General features: G+C 47.0%; 1 protein-coding gene across 1 annotated transcript in view; it reads right to left on the bottom strand.

The window, feature by feature from the left end:
• Positions 1–20419, bottom strand: part of ATAD2B (ATPase family AAA domain containing 2B) — a 714191-nt gene that overhangs the window by 559468 nt on the left and 134304 nt on the right. Inside the window, 1 exon segment of the mRNA XM_030198808.1 lies at positions 8547–8649. Coding sequence (XP_030054668.1) covers positions 8547–8649 — 103 coding nt within the window.

The raw sequence follows: 20419 nt of genomic DNA, 5'->3' as shown, positions 1-20419 counted from the left end.
TTAAAGCTCTTGGAGGTTGATATACATGCAACTTCGCAGCCACCACTTTTGAAACCTAACCTATTGCGATCTTAAAAACTAAACATAAAATCTGGTCCTGCGATCAAGTGTCAGGCGGAAAGGCACCCGCACATGCATGGTGGAGGTACTGCCTCAAAAAGATTTAAAGTGACTGTGAACTTGGCAGTGTCTGCGCACCAGGCTCTGTGGATGTCACCCACATGTGAGAATATTATACCTGCTTGTCCTCAGAGACAAATATGAAATGGTTCGCTCTTCTGGCTTTTCACTGGTATTTCCCATTACTAGGAATCCTGAATGTTAAATCTTTTTTTTCTTTTAATTTGTATTCATTTGACAATTCCTTGCAAAGTTGACAGTATTGATATTAATGCAGCAGTGTTTCATATTTAACTTACTGCCCTATTATTAACTATTTCCTATTTTATATTATGACATTTTATAATACCAATTAGAATTTACTTCTTACCACTTTTTATTAAAGTACCTCACCATGGGTGAGTTTATGATAAATGCCATAAATAAATAAGGACACCACAGGGTAACATCTCTCGAGTTCCATGGAATTGATTTTTCAGTTTATACATGACAAAAGACTGAAGTTCACTGACTCCTCTTGTCAAGACGCTACTAGGAAAAGTAGTCACACATACTTCAGCAAAAAGAATGCCATCAGTTGTCATGCTTGTTTCATGAAAAGTAAGCACACAGCTCAGGTGCCACATGACTGACAGCTGGCAAAGAAGTCTGTTTCAGGAATTCAGCACTGGAAGATGAATTGGGGAGTTTGCAGATTCAATGAAAACTCATTAAGTCAAAAGGTGATGCCAAGTCTAATTGGTTTTGATTTCAGGGGATCTTGATGACCTAGATGGATATCTGATTTAGGATCATGAAATCTCATATTTATGCTACCTTTCAACATATAGCATTATCTGTAATACAATGGAAGGAATGCGATTATCAGACAAATCAACATACCAAAAATACACTATTTAGTAGTAGTTAAACAATATTTAACACACTGAAAGCAGCAGTAACAAGTAGGAAAAAGCCTCAACAAGTTCAGACAACAATAGTCAATAATGGCTCAAGCATAATCATAGGCATATAAAAAGCGAAGTTTCTTACCTGAAGCAGGTATTCTCTGAGGACAGCAGGCTGGATATTCTCACGTGTGGGTGATGTCACGTCGGCCCCCGGAGGATTTTCAGTAAAAATCTGCAAAAGTCTCTTCTGGAGCATTCCACCACGCGTGGCGTTCGTACTGCGCATGCGCGCACGTAGTTTCCCCGCTCGTCGCACGGTCACGCTCCTCAGTTGAATCCAATAGTTAAAAAGAAAGACAACTCCAAAGGGGAGGTGGGAGGGTTTGTGAAAATATCCAGCCTGCTGTCCTCAGAGAATACCTGCTTCAGGTAAGAAACTTCGCTTTCTCCGAGGACAAGCAGGCTGATATTCTCACGTGTGGGGTATCCCTAGCCTCCAGGCTCACTCAAAACAATAACCATTGATCAATTGGACCTCGCAACGGCGAGGACATAAGATTGACCTGAAACAAGAAAACAGCTAACTGAGAGTGCAGCCTGGAACAGAATAAAAGTGGGCCTAGGAGGGCTGGAGTTGGATTCTAAATCCCAAACAGATTCTGCAGCACCAACTGCCCAAACCGACTGTCGCGTCGACTATCCTGCTGAAGGCAGTAGTGAGATGTGAATGTGTGGACTGATGACCACGTCGCAGCCTTGCAGATCTCTTCAATAGTGGCTGACCTCAGATGAGCCACTGACGCAGCCATGGCTCTAACATTATGAGCCGTGACATGGCCCTCTAAAGTCAGCCCAGCTTGGGCATAAGTGAAGGAAATGCAATCTGCCAGCCAATTAGATATGGTGCGTTTCCCGACAACAACTCCCCTCTTGTTGCGATTAAAAGAAATAAACAACTGGGCGGACTGTCTGTGGGGGCTTGTCCGCTCCACGTAAAAGGCCAATGCTCTTTTGCAGTCCAAAGTGTGCAGCTTGCTTTCGCCAGGACGGGTATGAGGACGGGAAAAGAATGTTGGCAAGACAACTGACTGGTTCAGATGGAACTCCAACACCATCTTCGGCAGGAACTTAGGGTGCGTGCGGAGGACTACTCTGTTATGATGAAATTTAAGATAAGGAGCATGAACCACTAGAGCCTGAAGCTCACTGACCCTACGAGCTGAAGTAACAGCCACCAAGAAAATGACCTTCCAGGTCAAGTACTTCAGATGGGAGGAATTCAGTGGCTTGAAAGGGGGTTTCATCAGCTGGGTGAGAACGACATTGAGATCCCATGACACTGGAGGAGGCTTGACAGGGGGCTTTGACAAAAGCAAACCTCTCATGAAGCGAACAACTAAAGGCTGTCCAGAGATAGGCTGACCTTCTACACGTTGATGATAAGCACTAATCGCACTAAAGTGAACTCTTACTGAGTTGGTCTTGAGACCAGACTCTGATAAATGTAGAAGGTATTCAAGCAGGGTCTGTGTAGGACAAGAAAAAGAATCTAGGGCCCTGCTGTTACAACAGACGGCAAACCTCTTCCATTTAAAGGAGTAACACCTTTTAGTGGAATCTTTCCTGGAAGCAAGCAAGACTCGGGAGACACCCTCAGAAAGACCCAAGGAGGCAAAATCTAAGCTCTCAACATCCAGACCGTGAGAGCCAGAGACTGGAGGTTGGGATGTAGAAGTGCCCCCTCGTTCTGAGTAATGAGGGTTGGAAAAAAGTCCAATCTCCACGGTTTTTCGGAAGATAACGCCAGAAGAGGAGGAAACCAGATCTTACAGGCCCATAACGGCGCTATCAGAATCATGGTCCCTCGGTCTCGATTGAGATTCAACAAAGTCTTCCTCACCAGAGGTATGGGAGGATACGCGTACAGGAGGCCTGTCCCCCAATGAAGGAGAAAGGCATCCGATGCTAGCCTGCCATGGGCCTGTAGTCTGGAACAGAACTGAGGGACCTTGTGATTGAGTTGAGTGGCAAAAAGATCTACAGAGGGGGTGCCCCACTCTCGGAAGATCTTTCTGGCTACAGCCATGTTCAGCGACCACTCGTGAGGTTGCATTATCCTGCTCAACCTGTCGGCCAGACTGTTGTTTACGCCGGCTAGATAAATGGCTTGGAGAAACATGCCGTGTTGGCGAGCCCAAAGCCACATCTGTACGGCTTCCTGACACAGAGGGCGAGATCCAGTACCCCCTTGCTTGTTGAGGTAGTACATCGCAACCTGATTGTTTGAATTAAAATAATTTGGTTGGCTAGCTGATCTCTGAAAGCCTTTAGAGCGTTCCAGATCGCTCACAACTCCAGGAGGTTGATCTGAAGACCCTTTTCCTGAAGGGACCAAGCTCCTTGAGTATGAAGCCCATCTACATGCGCTCCCCACCCTACGAGGGATGCATCCTTTGTCAGAACTTTTTGTGGCTGAGGAATTTGAAATGGGCATCCCAAAATCAGATTGGATCGAACTGTCCACCACTGAAGGGAATTCCGAAAGTTGGTGGACAGCTGGATCACATCCTCTAGATCCCCTGTAGCTTGATACCACTGGGAAGCTAGCGTCCACTGAGCTGATCTCATATGAAGACGTGCCATGGGAGTTACATGAACTGTGGAAGTCATGTGCCCCAGAGGTCTCAACATCTGCCGAGCTGTGATCTGTTGGGACACTTGAACCCTGGAGACCAGAGACAGAAGGTTGTCCGCTCTTGCTTCGGGCAGATAGGCACAAGCTGTCTTCGTGCACAACAGAGCCCCTATGAATTCCAATTTCTGAACTGGGATTAGATGGGATTTTGGGTAATTGATAAAAAACCCTAGTAGCTCCAGCACTTGAATAGTCATCCGCATGGACTGTAAAGCTCCTGCCTGGGAGGTGCTCTTCACCAGCCAATCGTCGAGATAAGGGAACACATGCACTCCCAGTCTGCGTAGAGACGCTGCAACAACTGCCAGGCACTTGGTAAATACCAAGATGCCAAGCCAAAAGGCAGCACACAGTACTGAAAGTGCTGTGTTCCCAGCCGAAACCGCAGATACTTCCTGTGGGCTGGAAGTATCGAAATGTGAGTGTAAGCATCCTTTAAGTCCAGAGAGCATAGCCAATCGTTTTCCTGAATCATGGGAAAAAGGGTGTCCAGGGAAACCATCCTGAACTTTTCTCTCACCAGAAATTTGTTCAGGCCCCTTAGGTCTAGGATGGGACGCATTCCCCCTGTTTTCTTTTCCACAAGGAAGTACCTGGAATAGAATCTCAGCCGTTCTTGCCCTGGTGGAACGGGCTCGACCGCATTGGCGCTGAGAAGGGCGGAGAGTTCCTCTGCAAGTACTTGCCTGTGTTGAGAGCTGAAGGACTGGGCTCTCAGTGGGCAATTTGGAAGTTTGGATTCCAGATTGAGGGTGTATCCTAACCGGACTATTTGAAGAACCCACCGGTCGGAGGTTATGAGAGGCCACCTTTGGTGAAAAAATTGTAACCTCCCTCCGACAGGCAGATCGTCCGGTACGGACACGTTTAAGGTGGCTATGCTCAACTAGAGCCAGTCAAAAACCCATCCCTGGTTTTTGCTGGGGAGCTGCATGGGTCTGTTTCGGCGCAAACTGTTGACGAGAATGAGCGCGCTGTGGCAGAGCCTGAACCGGCTGTCGAGAAACAGGAGTGTACCTACGACCCCTAGAGGCGTAGGGAGCACTTCTCTTCCCTTTAAAAAACTTCCTAGATGAGGAAGTAGATGCAGAAGGCGCAGAGAATCCATAGCGTTATCACACTGATAGAGATGATCAATCAACTCTTAAACCTTCTCTCCAAAAAGATGATCCCCCCGGCAAGGGGATATCCGCAATCTTCTGCTGAGTTCGTTCCTCCAGGTTACAGGCACATAGCCATGAGAGTCTGTGCATCACTATACCCATAGCAGAGAATCTGGATGTCACATCGCAAGTATAGTAAATACCCCTGGACAGGAATCTGCGACATGCCTTCGGCTGCCTGACCACTTGGCGAAAAGGCTCAGCCTGCTCTGGCGGGAGCATGTCAACCAAGCTCTCAAGCTGCCTTACTGAGTTCCGCAAATGAATGCTCGTGTAGAGCTGGTACGATTGGATTTTGGACACGAGCATGCCAGCCTGATACGCCTTTCTCCCAAAAGAGTCCAAAGTTCTGTGCTCCCGCCCCGGAGGCGCCGAGGCAAAGTTCCTAGAACACTTGGCCCTTCTGAGAGCGGAATCCACCACCGCAGAATCATGAGGCAACTGAGACCGGACGAAACTGGGTTCCCCATGGATCCTATACTGGGACTCAGCCTTTTTGGGAACAGTTGGGCATGAAAGAGGCTTCTCCCAATTCCTCAACAGCACTTCCCTGAGTGTATCATGAAAAGGAACTGTAGTAGAAGACTTAGGTGGAGATGGATAATCCAGGACCTCGAGCATCTTAGCCCTGGGCTCATACACAGTCTCCACAGGGAAGGGAATGGCCTTAGACATTTCCCGCACAAGATGAGAAAGACAAACTTTCCGGAGGGGAGAGCTGCTTCTGAGGTGAGGGAGTTGAATCAGATGGAAGACCTAGAGAGTCCTCAGCAGAGAAAACTCCAGGTCTGTCATCTTCATCAGATGAGCCATCATCAGATGGGGCCAAAAGCTCAGAAAGAGAAGCATGGATCCGAGCCCGTCTCGACATGGAGGTACGGGGACCTCGATGACGGTGTCGAGAAGTCGACTCCTCTGGGGCCTCCGGTGAAGCTTCCTCCGACGACAAAGGAGAGGCGACCCGGGTGGCTTCCGACTCCGGTACCGCAAGCGGTACTGGAGAAGGAGACCTCACCACAAGCAAAAGGCTAGGTGCCGCAGGAGCCTCCGGCACCGACAGTACCGGTACCTCCGGTGCCGAATGCAATTGGTGCAGCACTGCTTCCATAAAATTGGGAAACAAAGCCTTGATGCGCTAATCAAGAGAAGCTGTCGAGGAAGGCTGCGGTGTCAGTTTGGGCTTCAGAGACAGAACCTGCAGAGATCGGGGAGCCGGTACCGGGCTGCTAGACGACTGTCACACCGACACCTCCATCACAGAGGAAGAGCGATCCTCTCAGCATCGACGCTTCTCGGGTGCCGAATGCTTTGACGACCCGGAGCTCCCGGTACCATGTCGAGAAGGAGAAAGATGACGGTGCTTTTGCCCGACGCCCGTCATTGAGACTCCTTGGTACCGGTGAGGAGGACGTGGAATCCACACGCCTCGGGACCAGGTCCGATACAGGTCGGTCCCGGGGGGCCTGCAAAGCAGGTGGCGCCGAGGCGGGTGGAGACCGGCTCGATGTATCCCTGCTCCAAGCGTGCATCGGTCTTTTGGCAGCCTTTACCTGGTCTCCCGATGCCAAAGCTGCCCTCGACGTCGACGGTATCGATGTCGACGCCGAGGTACCGGACCCCAAAAAGCTTTTCTCTCTGGAGAGCTGGGTGCGTTTCTTCATTTTTAGGCACAACTTACAGCTCTCCTGAAGATGGTCGGGCCCAAGGCACTGCAGGCACCATTAGTGCGGATCAGTGCCAGAGATGGTCCGGATGCAGCAGGCGCATGGCTTGAAGCCGCTGGGCGTCTTCGATGACATGGCGGGGAAAATAGCCTCCGCGAAATCAAAAGACGTGATTGTGTCAGAAAAATAGACACAAAGTAAGGAAAAAATCCCGACCGAGCGACCTAACCGCGGTCGCAACAAAAAAATAAAGGAAACTTATAAAATATGGGGAAAAAAACTAAAAAATAAAGGGAAAAGAGGGTTTTTTTCTCTTTTGCTTTTTAATCAGTCCTCGTATAGAGAAACGAGTTAGACGATCTTCGATGAAGAGAAGAAACTTCACTCCGGGAGCAAGGAAACGCGAAGCACTCGAAAAGAACTCCGTGTCTCCTCAGATGCGGAAAAGAAGAAACTGAGGAGCGTGACCGCGCGACGGGCGGGAAACTACGTGCACGCATGCGCAGTACGAACGCCATGCGCGGTCCTCTGGGGGCCGGCGTGACGTCACCCACACGTGAGAATATCAGCCTGCTTGTCCTCGGAGAACCTCCTTATCAAAACAGTTTCATCAGTGCAATACAAGTCATATTCTACTTTTAAAAATTCATAAGACTTAAGTAGTTGAAGCTCTTTTTATTAAAACTGATCTCCATCATAATAGTACCTCTAATGTCAATTTCATAAACATCTATCACCAACAATTCACTTTGCTGCTTTAGGGAACCATAGAAAATAACTTTCTAATTGTATTCCTTTCAAATGCTCCATTTTCTATTAAAACTGAAGTCTAAAAATTAATGCAAAATACATAAAAAGCAGAATATGGCTTGCATGGCACTAATGAAGCTATTTTGATAAGGAGGTTTTTTTTAAGCCAATGATGATACTTGAACCGTTGTTGACTATTGCTGTCTGAGCTTGTTGGGGCTTTTTCTTCAGATTTATCACCTGTAAATCTCACTCTGGAGCAGTTCATTTTTGGCATCTCTGGTTTGCACCCAAAGGCAATAGACAATGAAAATGACTTTCCCAACTTCCTGGTTCTCAGCCCCCTACTCTAACCAATAGGCCACTACATCTGAACTACCTGATTGCACAGGCCCCATCCTCATTTATGACCTGCTGCTTCTGCCACATCCAAAATTATGCCCTACAGTTTTCCCTAAGTTACCAGAGAGGGGGAAAGGGATGGTGTGAGAAATGAATGATGATCCCAGTGGGGTGGGTAAGTAGGGAAAATGTAAACAAGACTCGGTGTGGGATGTGAAAAAAAAGGAAACATGGAGGGGGTCTATGTATGGGGCCCAATATAGTATTAACCCAGCCTTAGCCATGGGACTTTGAAATCTGTACTCTGACATCTAATGATTTATGAAACTTGGTTTAATTTTATTATTCTTTCCAAACCAACTAGGTACTGAAGCATTAAAGCCACCTCCTCCCCTATTTCCTCCAAATCACAGATACACACAGAGACAACACAGCTACACACACACAGGAGATGAAAATAATTTCATGACCCATATTCTGCACATTTTTCCACCACATTTTTTTAAAGTAACAAACACATACAAAAAAATAATAATGAAAACTGCAAAAGTAGATCAAGAGTTGTCTTCAAATAATTTTCTCAGAAAAGTTTTGTTTTTACATCTGTCTGGGATAGCAGGAAAAAAAAACGTAAGAAAACTGAAGGGACTGCTGTGCATAGGAAGGACCATGCATGCTCAGACATACACGCTAGTTCTTAGTTATGGGAGAGCTGTTCCATTCTGGTATCATTATATAACAGCAACCCTCAAGTGTCTGACTTAATTCTACTTGTCAACAAAATAAACCCGTGCTGTATGCAAATTAGTTGTTACAAAGGTAAGAGAAATAAACCATTAGTGTAGGAAAAAAAAAAGTCTGAGATAAATTCCTCAAAAAATAATGATCAAGTTCTGTTGAAATTATAAAACCAGACACCTACAAATTCTGTATCTGTCCACATCCTCAGCCGTTCCACTTCTCTTGATTTTCCACTGCGCCTGATGTTTATGTTGTCCATTTCTTGCAGAACAGCTTCAGCAGTACTACAAACAAACAAAATTAATGACTAATGCTCAGAATTATAAAATTATTATGGTTTAGTAAATGCATAAGAGTTACTTTTTCATTAGAAAGCAATGAGAAAAGTCATGAATAGTGCTCTAAGGTTAGTTGTTTTAATATATAACCACTCTCACTGGCAGGATTTCTATTTTTCTTAATTTATTTAGAAGAGCATGCGAGTAGAATACCTGTGACAGAAGCTAAATCATTCAGCCCCAAAATGAGGCTATCAAGCTGCTTTTATTTTACTATGATACAACTGCAGATCATGTCAGAATGTTGGCTTTAAGTACATAAAAGTTATCAAGTGTATATAAAAGAATTGTCAATACGTGAAAGAACATTGGCCAATAATGCAATAAGCATGCATGAACAGTAAATGAGTAAGAATTTAAATGCAATGTAGATAAATGTTTCAAGAATTAAAAAGAAAAACACTAATTACAATTAGAATCTGTAAAGGTTTATCCTACCAATATTTTAACTTTACTACCAAGCTATTGGCACCAACAACTAAAAAAAAGATTTGAAGCAGCTTTTTAAACTAGAACACGAGGGAAAAGAGATTAGAAGCACATGAGCTTGAAGAGAGTACAACGGAACCCTGTTACAATGCACTCCACAATAATACGAATCCGCCTATATCATTGTCTTGGTTCCCTTTTTTTCTTATATTTCCTCTCCAGCCAATGTCTAGCTACGTTGGGATGGAGCCCACCCCCTTCCCTGCTTGAAACCCATATGAAATATTTGCCCTTTGAATACACAAACAGAAGGCATGCTTGAATAAACTCTTCAATCTGCACAGACTGGTTTCATAAATCCTTTGTTCCAGCTGTTAGAGCTCATCTACATAAACTTAAAACAAAAGAAAAATACCCTTCAAAGTGGCTTTCCTACCAAAGAATACATCAGAGATGCAACCCCTGGACCAGGACATTACTTTAAAACAAACTACCAACGTGAATTGATTAAGAGGATGGTGGCAGATACAGCCACAGTTGATGCAGCGCGGGCATCACTCAACCTGAAGGACGTTAGCTTTAGTATCTCAGGCCTTTTCACTGAGGTAGCAATCTCAGCAATTTGCATTGAGCGATGCTGGTTGAAGAGGTATGGATCCATATTTCCTTCAACGACAATTGAGGAGGAAAGAGGAGGAGGAGGATGCCCAAGAGGATTTTTTTTTCTGCAGAGGACATGCAGTTAGCTGAAGAGGCACTAAAAAAATTTGAACATATGCATAATGATATCCTGAACTGGGTTTCAATTGATAATGAGTGCTCCACTTACAAGCATTTGACTGATGAATAAATTGTGGCAAATATGCAGTGTAAAGTCACAGCCACCCCATCAGAGAACACTGACGATGTTCCTCCTGTTCCTCCACCAAAAGTGTCAAGAGCCTTCAAAGCCTTTGAGATCTCTACACCTCTGCACAGGCTATAACTCAGATTGTGTCCACAACACCCTCTGAGCTGGTAACAATTCCTGCTCTTCACAAGGAAATCCGGGCTATGCTCAAGGAAGAGCTTTCAGGCTACTGTGTTTGCAGTCTGTATAGCCAGCCGGCTCAGACTGCCGATGCATTGGAGACAGTAAAAGATTAGATATCGCAAGCCAGCTCGGTGTTAACCATCTTATGCTACACAAACCCGACCGAAGCATGTGTCAACATCATCAGGGGAGCTTCCTCCAACTTCAGAGACTCATCTGTCTTGATGCACCTCGACGCAGAGCTGATGCTGTAAGTTGTCACTCCATTCCACGTACTTCTCATGAACAGTACAAGTTGGACTCGGACCTCTTCTGGGAAGTGTTTGGAGCCCAGAGGGATAAAAATGCCTGGTAAAGAGTGCCTTCCATCTGTGTGTGTAGCAAGCATTTCTGTTTAATCACCACTGTTCTCTCCCCCTAATGAAACAAGTTTGCTGCCCCTCAAACACAGCAGTTAAAAAAAAAAAAAAAGTTTTGCACGGCTCTGCTACAAATCCCATCCCCCCCCTGGAGCTCTCCTGCTTGTTCCGCCTCCTTGTGTTCCAGCAGCCAATCACAGTGTGTTTAGCTTCGCTGGTGTCAGCTAAACTCGCTGTGATTGGCTAGCAGCAGGAACTTCTCATAGCAACTGGAGGAGTGATTGCCTGCCTCGTCTGTTTGCAGCACAACAGTTCCCCAATGCTGTATGCTGCTCAGCAGTTTTCAAGACCAGTTTTCAAGGGGGGGAAAAAAAAAAAAGTTTTATACGGCTCGAAACTGAAAGTGCTGACCCAGAACTGCAAAACGGAAGAAGAGCTGATGTCCTGGCCAAATCGGAATATGCAGATAGGCCTCCGTCAAATGCAGAGCCATCAAAACCTCTCCTGGTCTGACTGCAATGGAGTGAAAGGTTTCCACCCAAAAACTGGAGACAGAGAGAGATTGACCACCTTGAGGTCTAGAAATGGTCGAAAGGAGCCTTCCTTCTTGGGAACCACAAAGTAAGTGGAATAACGGCCTTGTCTGAGCTCTTACAGAGGAACCGGACAAATAGCCTGAAGTTGAAGTCTTAATAGAGTGTCCCAGACTGCACCCGCCTTGACATGGGAGCAGCAGGGAGACTCCAGAAAGGTGCCGGAGAGAGGCCGAATGAACTGTAAGGTGTACCCGTCTGGAAAAACCTCTAAGACCCACTGATCCGTGGTAATCTGGGCCCACCTCTGATAAAACCGAGCTAAACGAGCTCCCACCGGAACCAGAGGAAAGGCCCTGATACCTTCACTGGGCTGGACAGGCTGGGGAATGGAAAGTAGAGCTGGAGTCTCTACCCCCTCAACGGGAGCCTTGAAAGGACTGGGTCCTCTGAAAAAAAACAAAAAAAAAAAAACAAGACCTCTGCGTCTGGACGCCTCTGCCCTATCAAAATCGGCAAAAATCTCGCTCTCGCCCCCAGTCAAGAGCAGAAGCTCGCGGGAGAAGTCTAGGGCGGTCTTCAGGAAGATGAGGAACCTTAGTATCACCCAAACTATGGACCAACTTGTCCAACTCGTCCCCAAACAAAAAGGAACCTCTAAAGGGAAATTTACTCAACTTAGACTTAGAAGCTGCATCTGCTGACCAACCTCTGAACCAGAGAGAAGAGAAAGCCGCAACACTGAGAGCCATAGATTTAAAAGAAGCCCTCAGCAAATCATACAAAGTATCCACCAAAAAGGCAGAGCCCATCTCAATTTTAGCTACCTGTGTGTCAATAGAAGCCAAATCATCAGAAGATCTGTCCAAGACTCGCTCGACCCACCAGAAACAAGCTCTAGCCACCAAATTTGAATCTCATTAGCTTTGAGCATTAGGGCATTGTTCTTCTGCACTGTTCCGGCAGTATGTTTATGGCGTTATTCAGAATAGCGCTGGAGTTTTGATCATTGGCCCTTGAGTTAGCACTGACTCTAGTGCCTTCTGCAAAAATGGAATGGCACCTCATTTATCGATAGCAGCTTTGGCACAATGCCCACTCCTTTATTAGTGGTGACTCCAGAACAACGTCCCTCTTATTCTCTCCTTTTACCAAACATCCCCTCCTTTCTTCTCTATTCTCTGCCCAGCACTAGTATCCCCTCTTTCCCAGGCCCACATCGTGTAGTATATGGGGGTGGCACACCACTCTAGTAGTACCCCGTTGTTCATGGTGGTCTGCACAGCCACATCGGTCACGCACTCCAAAATCTAGCCTGTAGCAGAGCTGTGGTATGAGTGAGAATGGAAAGCCAGGACTTAGTAGCTCATCCAAGAGGAAAACCAATGCAAGAACCCCTTACCCTCTTCGAAACTGCCATGCTATTTCTTTGGGATGATACAGTATTATGAGCTCACAAAGCCGTACTGTAGAAAATCATTAGCATCATATGTATGTTAGTTGAATGTTCTAATGCATGCTTATTAGGTGTATCATTACTATATTGCTAATATTGTATTATATCTCTGGTATTTTAATTTCAGTGCTGTTAAATGTGTACATTTTTTATACTGTTTTACAGTAGTTCCATTATTGGGTTTCAATTTACTGTTTTCAAGTTTATCATTTATTGTGTTTATGTATATTCTTGGTTATTTTACTATTGTTATGCTGTTAACAAAATTGTAAGTTTTATGTTAAACTGTACCTGCTGTACACCACCTTGGGTGAATCTCTTCATAAAGGTGGTTAATAAATCCCAATAAATAAATAAATAAAAGAGCTACAAATAGCCGCCTGCACTGCCAGAGAAGAGACATCAAAACTACTTTTTAAGAGGGCCTCCACTTTACGATCTTGAATGTCCTGAAGAGTTGTACCGCCATCCACTGGGACTGTATTGCGCTTACTGACCGCCAACACCACGGCATCCACCAAAGGCACTTTAAGCTGTGATCTGTCAGAGTCTGGGACCAGATACAGCCTACCAATGGACCTTGCCAGCCGAAAATATCCTGGTGCATAGGAAAAGTCTTCCCAGGATGCATAATGCCCTTAACCAGCATATCCACCTTATGCCCCTCAGGGACCGCTGGCTGGTCTTCCTCAAAAGACAACATGGTGGCTATCAACTATATGAGTTCCTGCAGGTCCTCTTTGTAAAAGATGCGAACAACTGATGGATCCTCACCTGGTAAAGACGAATCCGCCTCTGCCTCAGCGGGATCTTCCAAATGCGGGTAATCCAGCCCCCTCCATCTCCTCCAGACAGGGCATATCCAAATCCTGATCATCCTCTAGGTTCCAAGACTCTAGTTCTTTTTGCAGGAACCATCTGCCTGGTCCCTGACTTTGCAGAAGTGAGAGGAGGAGGACTTGCCCGTGTCAACAAAAATGCCTGATACATTTTCAGTACAAATTCCGGGGTGAAACCTCCCTCCTGAGCTACTACTTGAGCTGGAAGCACCACAGCTGGACGACCAGCCGGCTGAGGTAAAGTAGAAAGGGCCTGGTCCTCTACAATGGCTGGAGATGGTAAAATGGTCACTGTTCCCACCAAAATGGGAGCATGCATTGACTCAGTTGCCCAAGCCGAAAAAACAGGAGCAGGATGAGAAGGAACCACGAGCAGACCCACCGGAACAGGACTGACCAACTCAAACACTTCAACCGTGGTACAGAATTTACAAGCGCTGAAGGCCCAGACCCCCCAATGCTGACAGACCTCACACCTCTTAAGCTTTTCAGCCATAAGCTTTTCAGCCATAGCACCGCACTATTCTTTTTTTTCTTTTTAAACAAAGAACAGCAGCTGACTGCACCACCTGAGGAAAGCCCCACACGAAAATATCCCAGCAGAAGAAGAGCTGCTCTGTCCGTTTGCACTGCTATTTCTTTTTCACAAATCGCAGCTGCCTCTCCAACAGCTACAATGCTCTCCCACCAAATAGATTGAACACTCCCCAGCCTGAATCGCCAAAGAAAGAGGCTGGGTGACTAAAGAAGGAACAACGGGGACAGATTCCAGGTGTAACACCCCTGGTGCCAACTAAAGTGTACACTGCAGTCACTTGCAACAAAAAACCTCAGGGGAACAGAAGAAACTAAACTCTTTTTTTGACTGAAGGGCTCACCTCCTTCCACCTGCTGGAGACTGAGAATACTGAATCTAGGGGCAAGGGAAGGGGGATATTTGAGAGACCATGTAGCATTCAGGTGAGAGAGGGAGAGACCAAATCACTTGTGGGACAAGGAGGAGTTCTTCTGCCCACCCATCTTGGGCCCCAGGGCCCACCCAAAATTGGGTGTCTGGCTATGCCCCTGCGAGTCCTGCTTACACTGTTTCCAAACTAAAAATGGCAACCAGGACCTCCCACAGCAGTCTCATAAGGTTGCCGCAGCAAGTCCTGGCATCTATTTTGGCTGCAAAATCAGCAGGTGCCAAGACCAACTGGGAATTGTTCTTGCCCTGAAGACCCACTAGACCGCCAGGAAGTTTAAAGGTAGGCCTAGGGAGGGCATTTGGGTGGTGGGCGGAAAGAAGAGGGGCACTAAGAGTGATTGTCAGGTGTGGGGGGAGGGGTTGTGGCAAGAGTGACCGTGAGGGGGGCAGGGGCCGCTGAGAGTGGTCACAGGTTTGGGGGGGGAGGGGGATGGCTTTGGCTGAAACCAAACAGAAAATTTTGGTTGCTGGCTCAGTTTTGATCAAAACCAAAAGTCCCAGTTTCGGTCAGCCTCTATCCTTCATGTAAAGCTACTCATGAAATTAAATAAGTTACAGAATCTCAAGCAGGGTATTATCATGGAATGATAAGTGGATAAAAGTGAAGAAATAGAGGAGGGTTAAATGATCAGTTTTCTAAATGGAAAAAGGTCAATAGTGCCCAAAGAACTGTACTAGGAACTGTGATGTTTACTATATTCATAATTAACCTGGAAAAGGGAGCAATGAGTGAGATTATCTATTTTGCAGATGACACCAAATTATTAGATGCTGTTAAAAAAAAGAGCAAAGCAAGAAACTGGGGAAAGATCTTGTGAGACGAGGAGACTGGGAACATTAATGGCATATGAATGAAATGGAGTGTATAGAAAACTGCCAGTCCACCTTAAGAACATCCCTCATTGAGCCAGGACTCTTAAGGTGGCCGTAGAGTTCTCATCAGGGAGGATGTGTTTCAGCCAGTAGAGAAAAAAGAAATCACAGAGCACAGAGGAGTACACTTCCATGACCTGTGTGTGAAAGACTAGAAGGCTGGCCCATCAACGAGAAGTTCTCATTTCAGCAATTCTTGACCTGTGTGATCTGGCAGGAACCAAGTCTTTCCTCGTTTGTTTAGTACCCAATTTCAAGTTAATACTCCTGTGCACCCTGTGACTTTGTGATCTAGCAGAAGTCAGTACCTTTTTATGACTAAAACTGAACTGTAATATGAGTTATGCCTACTCCTGAGTTCCCCAACCTGTGAAAGGAACAGGCTTGGATCTGTCCAAACCAAGCCATTAAAAAAAGCTTTTGCACTTCAGTTTCACAGTCCCTTTAGAAGTTCCACCCCAAACTCTGCTTGCGGTATCACAATGAAGTTTAAAACAGACAAGTGCAAAGTGATGGACAGGGAAAACGAGGATACTTACTTATAGCAGGTATTCTACAAGGACAGCAGGCTGATTATTCTCAAAACTGAGTCGACGATCCGCAAAGGCCTGGGAATCGGCATGAAAAATTAGCAAAGCACAAAAGATTTGCCAAAGCGCATATCTCAGTTAAATCCAAAAGCATAAAGGAATACATAACTCCAAGGGGAGGTGGGCGGGATTGTGAGAATAATCAGTCTGCTGTCCTCAGAGAATACCTTCGAGGACAAGCAGGCTGAGTTGCTCTCACAACTGGGGTATCCCTAGCATCGTCTCACCCAAAACAAACAACATTGGTCAATTGGGCCTCGCAACGGCGAGAACAAAAACGTAAATTAACCAGAAACTATATACAGCTAGCTGAGAGTGCAGCCTGGAACAGAATAAAATGGGACTAGGTGGGTGGAGTTGGATTATAAACCCCGAACAGATTCTACAGCACCGACTGCCCAAAACAACCGTCGTGTCAGGTATCCTGCTCAAGGCAGTAGTGTGATGTGTATGTGTGGACTGAAGACCACGTAGCAGCTTTGCAAATCTCTTCAATGGAGGCTGACTTTAAAGTGAGCCACCAACGCAGCCATAGATCTGACATTATGAGCCGTGACATGGCCCTCCAGAGTCAGCCCAGATTGGGAATAAGCGAAAGAAATGCAATCTGCTAGCCAATTGGAGATTGTGCGTTTTGTGCATTTTGCAAAGGCGACTCCCATCCTATTGGGGTCAAAAGCAACAAACAAGTGGGCGGACTGTCTGAAGGGCTTTGTCCGCTCCACGTAAAAGGCCAATGCTCTCTTGCAGTCCAAGGTGTGCAAGCTGATTTTGCCAGGGTGGGCATGAGGACGGGGAAAAAAAAATGCTGTCAAGACAATTGACAGGTTCAGATGGAACTCCAACACCACCTTCGGCAGGAACTTAGGGCGAGTGTGGAGGACTATTCTGTTGTGATGAAACTTAGTGTACGGTGCATCCACCACTAGGGCCTGAACCTCACTGACCCTACGAGCTGAAATAAACCACCAAGAAAATGATCTTCCAGGTCAAGTACTTCAAATGCAGGAATACAGTGGCTCAAAGGGAGCTTTCATCAGCTGGGTGAGAACAATGTTGAGATCCCATGACAGTGGTGGAGGTTTGACTGGGGGCTTTGACAAAAGCAAACCTCTCATGAAGCAAACAACTAAAGGCTGTCCAGAGATAGGCTTACCTTCTATACGCAGATGAAAAGCACTAATTGCACTAAGGTGAACCCTTACGGAGTTGGTCTTGAGATCAGACACAAGTGTAGAAGGTACTCAACCAGGGTCTGTGTAGGACAAGAAAGAGGATCGACGGCCTTGCTGGCACACCAGATGAAAAATATCCTCCACTTAAAAGAGTAACATCTCTTAGTGGAATCTTTCCTAGGAGCAAGCAAGACCCGGGAGACAAATTCTAAGCTCTCAACATCCAGGCCGTGAGAGCCAGAGACTGGAAGTTGGGATGTAGAAGCGACTCCTCGTTCTGAATGATGAGGGCTGGAAAACACTCCAATCTCCATGGTTTCTCGGAGGACAACTCCAGAAGAAGAGGGAACCAAATCTGAAGCGGCCAGTAGGGTGCAATTAGAATCATGGTTCCGCGATCTTGCTTGAGTTTCAGCAAAGTCTTCCCCACCAGAGGTATGGGAGGATATGCATACAGAAAGCCGTTCCCCCAATAAAGGAGAAAAGCATCCGACGCTAGTCTGTCGTGGGCCTGAAGTCTGGAACAGAACTGAGGGACCTTGTGATTGATCTGAGTGGCGAAAAGATCTACCAAGGGGGTGCCCCACGCTTTGAAGATCTTGTGAACCACGCCCGAGTTGAGCAACCACTCGTGAGGTTGCATGATCCTGCTCAACCTGTCGTCCAGACTGTTGTCTGCCAGATACGTGGCTTGGAGATACATTGCGAAACGGCGAGCCCAAAGCCACATCTGGATGGCTTCTCGACACAAGGGGCAAGAACCGGTACCCCCCTGCTTGTTGATGTAGTACATGACAACCTGATTGTCTGTCTGAATTTGAATAATCTGATTGGACAGCCGATCTCTGAAAGCCTTTAGAGTGTTCCAGACCGCTCGCAACTCCAGGAGATTGATCTGAAGACCTGATTCCTGGAGGGACCAAGCTCCTTGAGTGTGGAGCCCATCTACATGCGCTCCCCACCCCAGGAGAGACACATCCGTTGTCAGCACTTTTAGAAGCTGAGGAATTTGGAAGGGACGTCCCAAGGTCAAACTGGATCGAATTGTCCCCCACGAAAGGGAATTGTAAAATTCGGTGGACAGCTGGATCGCATCCTCTAGATTCCATGCAGCTTGATGCCACTGGGACGCTAGGGTCCATTGAGCAGATCTCATGTGAAGGCGGGCCATGGGCGACACATGGACTGTGGAGGCCAAGTGGCTAAGAAGTCTCAACATCTGCCGAGCTGTGATCTGCTGAGACGCTCTGGCCAAGGAAACTAGGGACAGAAAATTGTCTGCCCTCGCCTTGGGAAGATAGGCGCGAGTCTGTGAATCCAGCAGAGCCCCAATAAATTCCAGTCCTTGAACAGGGAAAAGATGGGACTTGGGGTAATTTATAACAAACCCGAGTAGCTGTAGCAGTTGAATAGTCATCTGCATGGACTGTAGAGCTCCTGTCTCCAAGGTGTTCTTCACCAGCCAATCATCGAGATAAGGGAACACATGCACTCCCAGTCTGCGTAGCGACGCTGCAACTACCGCCAGGCATTTTGTAAAGACCCTGGGCGCAGATGCGAGACCAAAGGGTAGCACACAATACTGGAAGTGCTGTGTTCCCAGACAAAATCGAAGATACTTCCTGTGAGCTGGAAGTATCGGGATGTGTGTATAAGCATCCTTTAAGTCCAGAGAGCATAGCCAATCATTTTTCTGAATCATGGGAGAAGAGTGCCCCGGGAAACCATCCTGAACTTTTCTCGGAACAGGTATTTGTTCAGGGCCCTTAGATCTAGGATGGGACACATCCCCCCCTGTTTTCTTTTGAACAAGGAAGTTCCTGGAATAGAATCCCAGCCCTTCTTGCCCTGGTGGAACGGGCTCGACCGCACTGGCGCTGAGAAGGGCGGAGAGTTCCTCTGCAAGCACCTGCCTGTGCTGGAAACTGAAGGACTGAGCTCCCGGTGGGCAATTTGGAGGTGTGGAAATCAAATTGAGGGAGTATCCTAGCTGGACTATTTGAAGAACCCACCGATCGAAGGTTATGACAGGCCACCTTTGGTGAAAATATTTTAGCCTCCCTCCGGCCAGCAGATCATCCGGCACAGACACTTTTATAGCGGCTATGCTCAACTGGAGCCAGTCAAAAGCCCGCCCCTTGCTTTTGCTGGGGAGCTGCAAGGGCCTGTCTAGGCACACGCTGTTGACGAGAACGAGCGCGCTGGGGTTGAGCCTAAGAAGGCTATCGAGATGGTGGATTGTACCTAAGCTTATTGTAAGCATAGGGAGCATTCCTCCTTCCCCTGAAAAAAACGTCTACCTGATGAGGAAGATGCTGAAGGCGCCCGGTGGGAGAGATTGTCGAGGGCGGTTTCCCGCTGGTGGAGCTGCTCGACCATCTCGCCAAAAATATCCCCCCGGCAAGGAACATCCACAAGCCACTGCTGGACTCTATTGTCCAGGTCAGAGGCACGCAGCCATGAGAGTCTGCGCATCACTATACCTTGAGCAGCGGATCTGGATGCAAAATCAAAAGAGTCGTAAGCACACCTGGACAGGAATTTACGACACGCCTTCAGCTGCCTGACCACCTCCTGAAAAGGCCTGGCGTGCTCCGGAGAGAGCTTGTCCACCAAGTCCGCCAGTTGCTTCACACTGTTCCGCATGTGGATGCTCGGTTAGAGCTGGAAAGACTGAATCTTGGACACAGAGTCCAGGGTTCTAGATTCTCGTCCCGGGGTCGCCAAGGCAAAATCTCTAGAACTCCTGGCTCTCTTGAGAGCGGAATCCTCAACCAGTTGTGAGTTAACTGCGACTTCATCAACTCAAGTCCTCCATGAATCCGATATTGGGATTCAGCTTTTTTGGGAATGGTGGGATTACTTAGTAGTTTCACCCAGTTCCTAAGCAATGTCTCCTTAAAGGACATTATGCAAAGGGACAGTGGATGACTCCTTAGGTGACGAAGGATAGTCAAGGACCTCGAGCATCTAAGTCCTGGGCTCATCCTCAGATACCACAGGGAAGGGAATAGCCACAGACATTTCCCGAACAAATGAAGAGAAAGAAAGGCTCTCAGGGAGAGAACGCTTTCTATCTGGTGAAGGAGTAGGATCAGAAGGAAGACCACAAGACTCCTCGGAAGAGAAATACCTGGGATCTTCCTCTTCAACCCACGAGGTATCCTCCTCAGTATCAGACAAGAGTTCTCTAACTGCAGTCCAAAACCGGGCCTGTCTCGACGCCGAGGCACCCCGTACTCGATGGCTATGCCGAGAAGTTGACTCCCATGCCGGCGGCGATGAAGCTCCCTCCAGCGACGTCGACGGGGAGTCGACCTGGGTGGCAGCCGATGCCGCCAGCGGTACTGGCGTCGGGGACCGCAGAACAAGGCACAGAGCCAGCAGCCACTTCCATCAACGGTACCGAGGTCGCAAGCACCCCCGGTACCGAGGCAGACTGACGCAGCAGCCCCTCCAGAA

The sequence above is a fragment of the Microcaecilia unicolor genome, chromosome 3, assembly GCF_901765095.1.
Source record: "Microcaecilia unicolor chromosome 3, aMicUni1.1, whole genome shotgun sequence".
In the NCBI taxonomy this organism is placed as follows: Eukaryota; Metazoa; Chordata; class Amphibia; order Gymnophiona; family Siphonopidae; genus Microcaecilia; species Microcaecilia unicolor.
Note: the sequence above shows the minus strand (reverse complement) of the source record. Positions and strands in the feature narration are given on the sequence as shown.